We start from the raw sequence: 8465 nt of genomic DNA, 5'->3' as shown, positions 1-8465 counted from the left end.
ATTAAGATTAATTTCAGCAATATTTAGCATAATGTGCAGTCTAACACTTTTTAAAGGATACATGCTTGTTTTCAGGTTGATACTTTTACTTTTGGTTTCTTCTAGAACATGCTCCGTTTAAAAAAACACGTTAAAACACGTCTCTCTGAATATACCTGTATTCACTGAAACACTGTTAACACCTGAAAAAGCCCAGTCTGCACTGCAGTGGTCAGTGTTTCCAGGTCTTCTGTATCTTCACCAAGGAGGTTAGAATAGAGGTGAGGACACTGTGCCAAGCTGTATGTAGCATAGTGATTGTATCATTCTTAACTGAAGAGTGAAAGCTTTAATTTTTATATTTAAGAACTTTAAGAATTTACTTTGACTGTGAAAGTCAAATTTATGTGTACAAATACAGCAATTTGGAACATGTTTTGGTGTTGTCAAGGTTAACACGATTTTTACAGCCTCAAGTGCTGTCACATTCCTATTTGTACCATTTTCAGCCCTTACAGCCTCTCATACTCCATTAAGTCCACCAGGGATCGGGGTTCAAGGCATTAGGTTGAGAACAGGCCAATGAGTCTTTTGGCAGGTGCAGACCACGTTTTACTGTGCACGTGTTGTAGACCAGTGATATGACACATTGTGCCCTAATTTCTATTACCACCTCCTTGTTTATAGTATAGATGTGACATCACAACCTTACAGAAGTCTTGACGGCTTGTTCAAAGGCTCAACGGTTGGGCACATTTCAGTGGATTGAGTGCTTTGATACTAGACCTGCTTTATAATGGAAAAATACTTTTCACAATATTGCACCTTTAAGAAAAAACAGTACTTTACTGTGAAGTGAGTGCTTAATTATTTTATTATACACTTTAAAAATATGTACAAAATACTATAAACATTTATCTTGAAATGGTTAAGTGACACTTGTCAATCATGGGGTTATTTTTGACAAAGGCAGACTCAACAGACAACACACACCAAAATAAGAAGCATGTACATTACAGGACACATTCCCATGTTACAAAATTCAAATTAAGATGATATATTTTAAAGAGCAGCACATATATGGTATATTGTCAGTTTGTCACAGACCTCGTCAGAGACACAAAGTTATGGCAAATTCACAGCCGTCATGTGATCTACATGTTGCTCTCTCTGCAGAAAACAAGTGTCAGTCGGGCTCACACAAAACACTCACTTAAAACATTGGCCAGCGCCTCCTGTAACATGTGGAGGATAACTCCAGACACATTTGGCCTGAAGACCTCATATCCCATTACACCATTTCTCCGACAACTGCTTCGGTTTATATTTTCTCTTACCTGGGAACAGCTCTCCAGTATACTGAACAGCTCAACCCCAAAAAGGATTCAAAAAGGGTTTTTTTATTTAATTAAAAAGCACTGACACTCACTTTGTAATGATTATATTTAACTTTAAGTGGTACTTTGCACTACCTGGGACAGTGATGAATTCATTCAGGTAGCCACAGACTGCCAGCAAAGAAGAAACAAAGAAACAGCTGAAGAAACAGCCAGAGTAGAGTCAAATGTTAGCAATCCAGGTGTTGAATAACATGTTGATTTTGTCTGGGGTTGAGTGTCTACTGGTCCTGTCACACTGTATTAGACATTTGTCGAGAAGAGCGATCAAGGCTCGATTAGCTCAGTGAAGAACTCAACAAAATGTTGGGAAGACCGCAACAGAGGCCACTTATTTGATGACACTGATGGCCGAAAGCTTCCCACAGACTGCAGTGTGTTAGGAGGTGCAGGTGACGGAGTATCCTTCAGTGGCCGGGGTCACTGCATACCAAACCATTGTTCCTGATCAGCCCACTGTGCTGCTTCACTGTCGCTGCCCTCCAGATCTCCATCCTCACCACTGCCCTCCATGTCGTCACCGTCCAGCTCCACCGTGGCATCTGTGGGACTCTCCTCCTTCTCCATCTTCTGCATGCCTTCTAAAGACTTCTGGTCATTGGGATCCAGGCTTAGGAAAAAAAAATAATGCACAAAATGACTGAATGCCTATGATTGGTACTGCATCGTAAAGTGGCTAAAATATACTTATTCGCCAGGATTAGAAGCAGAAGAAATCTCTGGGTACCTTAGCGCTATGCTGTACTGATCCATGGCTTCTTGGTAATCATTGACAGCCACCAGAAAATCTCCCAGCATTCTGTGCAGGACACAATCACTCTGATTTGCCAGGGCGTTGCGGAGGAGAGCGATCCCTTCTTCGTATTTCTGTTCCCGACCTTCATGAGGAAAAGGGACACTGTCATTTCCACCTGAATATCATTATTAACCCTTGTGCCTCATGTCCTGACAGGACAAAAGTGTCTGTGCCATATAATGTTTTACAAAAAATTACATTCCACTTTCACGAAGTTAAATCTCCAATTTCAGTCCTCATTGCTACCAAATATATCTACAGTGAGGGAAGAACATTTAAAAAATATATATCCAGAAAATCACATTATACAAAAGTTATACATTGATTTGCATTTGATTGAGTGAAATAAGTATTCGATCCCCTACCAACCAGCAAGAATTGTGGCTCCCACAGACTGGTTATGTGCCCATGAGGCACACAAATTAATCCTCTCACATTAATAAAGTACTCCTAATCTCAATTTGTTAACTGTATAAAAGACACTTGTCGACAGAATAATTCAATCAGATTCCAACCTCTCCACCATGGGCCAGACCAAAGAGCTGTCTAAGGACATCGGGGACATGATTGTGAACCTGCACAAGGCTGGAATGGGCAACAAGACCATCAGCAAGCAGCTTGGTGAGAAGGAGAAAACTGCTGGTGTGATTATTCAAATTAGAAGAAACACAAAATAACCAGCAGTCTTGCCAATGTCCGGAACTTAATCACATAGAAAATCTGTTGAGGGAGCTGAAGCTTCTTCTACTACTACTACTACTACTACTACTACTACTACTACAGGTCCTCTACATATCCATTTTGAGGCGAAGAGTCAAAGAATCCCTCCTGAGATGTGCACTAACCTGGTGACCAACTACAAGAAACGTCTGACCTCTGTGCTGCCAACAAGAGTTGATCAGAATTGGATGATCAAATACTTATTTCACCCACTGAAATTCAAATAAATGTATAACTTTTATATCATGTGATTTTCTGGATATTTTTTTAATATTCTGTCTCTCACTGTTAAAATAAGCCTACCATTAAAATGATAGACTGGCCATTTTTTTGTCAGTGGGAAAATTTAGCAAAAATCACAAAATCGGCAGGGGATCATATAATTATTTCACTCACTGTACATTTTGAGAATTGTAATCCTTTAAATGCTGTTTTTGTTTTTATAATGCCACCATTATAAAAAACAAACCAATAATTTTTAGACTAAACGCTAGGGGGATTTCTCCCCCAGAGTCTAGGACATGTCGATAACAACCAACATTGACTTTAATGCATTTTTCTTACAGCTCATGTCAGATTTGAAAAAAACCCAACAAAAAACAAAAAACCTGGTTAAACTTTAACCAAAATTTCTGCTATATGCAATAACCTCAAAATGATTAAAAATGAAAAGACAAAAATGTCCCTGGTGGGGCACAGTGGTTAACAGTCTTTACGTAATTTAATATATTTTTGGGACTGTCACTACTTTAGCTGCCAAGTTCATTTGTGAAAAGAAAAAAAAAGTACTGTTGTACGTACTGAGCAACTCAGCCTTCTTGACCACAGCCTTGGTGTAGTCGGGTCTCTGGGCCAGAGCTTTGTCCAGCAGGGTTTTGGCTTTCTCCTGAGTCACCGGGTCTTCCAGGCACACTGTGGCAAGGATGGTGAGAGTTTGTGCATTGGCCCCCAGAGTCTTATAAATGTTATTGGCCATCCCCATAGCCTCTCGAATCCCATTGGATGCCAGGTAGCAGTCAATCAGACCTGTGAAAGGACAGTTATTAATCCTTAAAGGTCAGTGAAGGCAGAATAGAAATGTAGTGATAGAGACTATACAAACATGCCTTCATAGCAGTCCAGTCTGCAGGGAGCCAAGCGCATGGCCTCCCTGAAATGGATGATGGCTTCTTGAACACGACCCATGTTCCTCAGGGCTGCCCCCTTCAGGAGGAGAGCCTGCACACTGTTACTGTTCAGCTGGATGGCCTTTGCTCCCAGGTAGAGGGCTCTGGAATAACGCTTGCTATAAAAGCTGTGACAACTGAACAACAGAAACAAAATCAAAATTATTTTTAAAAACTATACATTCAATGTAGCAGAATTACGTAAGCGTTAGAACTCAGACTCACCCAGAGATCACCCAGGGTTCTGCATGCTGGTCTGAGATATTAAATAATCTTCCTCCCAGGACTTCGACATCCTCCAAGTGTCCTTCACGAGCCATCAGGTAGCCATAAACATCCATTCCTACAAGTGCAAACCACACAACTGAAATTTTCCTAGCCCACAGTGTGTCCATGTCTTAGTGTGGAACACCCCGTGATAATGATCTTGAAGATAAAACAGGCTTAACTCAGAAAAATATATTTGCACAGTTTGGAACAGATGCTAGACAAATCAATCAATAAAATCTGCAGCAAACCTTTGATGAGGTATGGGTCCAGCATCTGAGCTTGTTCAAATTTGAGGATGGCGTTCTTGGTGTCACCTGCCCTGAAGTAGACATCTGCCAGGCTCACCAGGAGGTCCACGTTGTCCCGCAACAGAGACTTCTTCTCAAGAGAGCTGAGACAAGATGAGGGAGACATGTCAACAACAGGAGTGTCACATTAAAAGGAAAAGTAATATTCAGTCAGTTTGTATAAAACTTATATAAAAATGTCTGCTCTGCTCACCAAATAGTGTTAATGGCTCTTTGATTATCCCCTGCGTGTATGAAGGCATAAGCTTTGATCCAAACAGAGAGCCAGTCCAGGTTGGGCATACTCTGGATCACATCCATAGTCATGGACGCCACTTCAGCTCCTTTGACTGATAAAGAGAGAAGACCTGGAGGGGAAAAAAAGTAGAGATAGAAGTCAAAGAAGAGATAATGTGAGCGTGTGTTCACGCATAAGTGGAAGGAAGTGTCTCAGCAGGTTTGATGTTGGTTGAAGGTGTCTCTGTGACCATGCATACCAATGATTGCATCCAGAGCGAGGGGACACTGTCTGAGGACCTCTTTGTAGCTCGTCACTGCAGAGCGCTCCTGTCCAGCTTTCCTGTACAGGTTAGCCAGCATCATGTTGATCTGAGGGAAGACACAACAACATTAGTAGAATTTCTCAAAGTAGTTCCACCTTCTACCAAGTACGTTACAAGATGGCAGCGGAGATAACAAAAACAGGGGTTTATTCATCTTGTATCATACCTATTATTATGAGTGGATCATAACATGTTTCGTATGGAATTAATGTGCAGATGCTTAGGTTCACAATTAGGCCAAACTATTTCATGGATATCAGTTTTTGAGCCATGACAAAATGTAAAATGTGCAACACGAGAGGTGCTTGAGCATACAGTCATAAATTTGCACAAAAAATTAGGCAGATGGAACCAGTAATAAGAGAGGTTAGCTGCAGACAGAGAGACAGGTAAATACAGATACACACACGTACGCACACACAGGACCAAATGCATGATCCCCTTCAGGCTTAGGCCTAGCTGAGATGGGTTGTGTGTCCACCACTGGTCGGCATTTTTTTATTTTTTTTATTCTTTGCTATGGGAGCACTGCATCTTAAAAACACCGGCAGCTTTATTCTGTTCTATTCTGCAATTTGCCGTTTTTTTCCGGTGGGCAAGAGCTGAAAAATGTTCAACCTTGGGTAAAAGAAATGGCAATTTTTAGCCAGCTGTCCGATTATAATGGAGGAGTGGCGGGACAAATACCACAAAGACCAGCTGTCATATACTACATGTAACATAGGTTACAAATCCTGAATGACAAGAGCGGAGCATAATCAATACTGCTGATCTTTAAGTATCCATGTGTTTACCAGGTAGACGGCTGGGTCCGTCCTCTCTCCCTACGTGCTTCAGCTTCCCCTTCCTCCAGAGCAAGGAGCAGAGCAAGTAATGGACTCTTCCTTGTTCCAACATTTTACTTCAATGGATATTCCTATCATAGCACCCAGATTCAACTAGGCCTGCAATGATAATTACAACATTGACTTATCTTATGATATATGGACATGAGCATGGTAATTTCAGCTGACCTTGATATCTACTGTTGTGTTTACAAGCAAGTTTTACTTTATAATGTTACCAACACTTTAGCCAACATGATGTTTGACAAACAGCCGGTTTCACCCACTATTTGAAGACCTGAAAGCAGCATCGAACCACATTCTCACAGCACCTTAGCCCAATGAACAGAAATAAAAAACGACTTTTATTTGCCAAGGATATTTAAATATTTTTTTCACAATTTCATTCACAAGTGATATTCCTAAGAATAAAAGTGAATTGCTCTTTGAATGGGTGTACTTGCATTATAATCCCATAATAATCACCATTATATCACTGGCATAAATTGTCTTAAAATTGCAATAACATCATTTATCACAATAATTTATGGGACAATATATAGTCTTACAAAAATAGTTATTGTGACAGGACTAGATGCAATCAAAGCATCTCAGCTGAAAAATCACTGCATCCAATCCATGAGAGTACCAGGGCTTTTTTTAACTTTGAAAAAATGCTTTGGTTGAAACACGGGTATAATGATTAGTACTTTATGACTATGATCTGTAGGTTTAACCCTTCATTAGTTTTTGGTTTGCCTTTTTGTTATAATGATAGTCTAATGTAGCCAAAGACCTAACTTGAGATAAAGACAAGGCTACACATGATTACTCTGCCTACCCTTTCCACCCAAACTTTCATTTAGATCCCATGGGTACACGCTGCATATTCACATAACCCAATCAGACACAGTGGAAAGTCTTTGTTATTTGTGGGCAAACAAACAGATATAAGGCCTGTTTTTAAAAATAAAAAAGCACATATAAAATAACTATGAGTAGCAGCCTACCTTTGGAGTCCTCTGTCTGGATGGGATCCCATCGAGCACTGCAATGGCATCTTTATCCAGTTTCAAAATGGTGTAGCATTCAGCGATCTTGTACTTTACCTCTATTTCTGAGGGCAAACTCTGAAAGACATTTCACACAAATGTTTCTGTTACCATTCATGCCAACTAACTTATTCTGTTGTATAGGTATTCGTACACAATATTGTATGATATAATGACCAGTCTTACTCAACATACCTGTGCCTGTATGTTAGATGCAGCTCCACCAGTAGAAGTACGAACTTTAGATGTTTTGCTGAGCACCTTCTTCTGTTGCAATGCCATGCTGTACTTGCAGGCAGCATTCCGATATTCCTTATCATGGAAGATGGCATCTGCATGGTAAACCAACAACTGATACTTCTGGGCCGGGGAGAACAGCTCACTTGAACCAAAAAGATACAAGTAATAACACACATGCATGTGTTAGTTGAAATACAACAAAAATCAACAACACAAAGACTTAAATGACCTCAATGAGTGACAGAGAATACAGGAGAGAAAATCAAGTTAGTGTTAAGAAAAAATGAAAACCATAAGAACAATAACAAATAAAGGCAGTTAATTAGTGTATTGGACTCAGGAGTGTAAGAAGTAACCACAGAAATTAAAGAGTAGCAGCATCCTGCTTCAGGAGTGTCCTACGAATTAATGCTGGGCTACAACAGAACAAAAACACTGTGCTATATTCAGCACATGACCACCGTTTATAAATCTATTCCATGTATTGTCAATATAGTAAAGGGGGGAAAAGTTATCGGTAATATATGTGACAATTCCTCCTATGCACAATACCAAGCGATCGGCTGAATCCACCATACTTTAAATAATGGTAGCTAGGAGATCTATATACGACTATTTCTTGGAAAACAACGTTCACAATGTCCGCCCAATATTGTAAATAAAACTCATGCATTTTTTTTTTCGGGCGTCTGTTTACGGTGATATAGAAGCACCAGCTGCTTTACGGTTTCAATCATTAATGTTAAATATTGTTGACCAGTTAAGTTAGCTTTTGGCCATCACTGTCTCGGGCTGACAACATGTAGGCACTCTTCAGGAAATAGACGGATCCAGCTCTGACATTACTTACGGGTTGTTATTACTCATCGTCAGCAACAAACTGCTCAATATGCGGACATTAGAGTGAAGGCCAGCGGCAGCCATGTCCCGTACATGATCGATCACATTCATTTTCGATTGAGTTGAAGGCTTGCTTTAGATTTCTGTCTTATGTTAAAAGTTTGGTCTTGTAAACAGCTAATGCTAGCTAGCTTCTGATGTATTAAATATGGCGCCGCACAACCTTCCTTCCGCATAATGCTGCGTTTAGGTGCTCTTCACAAGCTGTTTTTTTCAACAACTATTTTAGTAAATATGTTTATCTTCATAAAATCCATGTATTTGGCGAACA

The 8465-nt window shown here is 40.1% G+C and overlaps 1 protein-coding gene across 1 annotated transcript; it reads right to left on the bottom strand.

The window, feature by feature from the left end:
* Positions 1-835: 835 nt before the first annotated feature.
* Positions 836-8332, bottom strand: anapc7 (anaphase promoting complex subunit 7). Its single transcript, XM_059337878.1, has 11 exons — positions 8145-8332; positions 7250-7436; positions 7013-7132; positions 5113-5224; positions 4830-4983; positions 4577-4719; positions 4284-4401; positions 3999-4195; positions 3694-3918; positions 2104-2254; positions 836-1986 (listed from the first exon to the last, which is right to left on the bottom strand). Exons 1-11 carry the CDS (start codon positions 8243-8245, stop codon positions 1797-1799), a joined length of 1698 nt encoding a protein of 565 aa, XP_059193861.1. The 5' UTR covers positions 8246-8332; the 3' UTR covers positions 836-1796.
* Positions 8333-8465: the final 133 nt, after the last annotated feature.

The sequence above is a fragment of the Centropristis striata genome, chromosome 7 (genome assembly GCF_030273125.1).
Source record: "Centropristis striata isolate RG_2023a ecotype Rhode Island chromosome 7, C.striata_1.0, whole genome shotgun sequence".
In the NCBI taxonomy this organism is placed as follows: Eukaryota; Metazoa; Chordata; class Actinopteri; order Perciformes; family Serranidae; genus Centropristis; species Centropristis striata.
The sequence above is the reverse complement of the archived record's forward strand: the minus strand, read 5'-3'. Positions and strand labels throughout refer to the sequence as shown.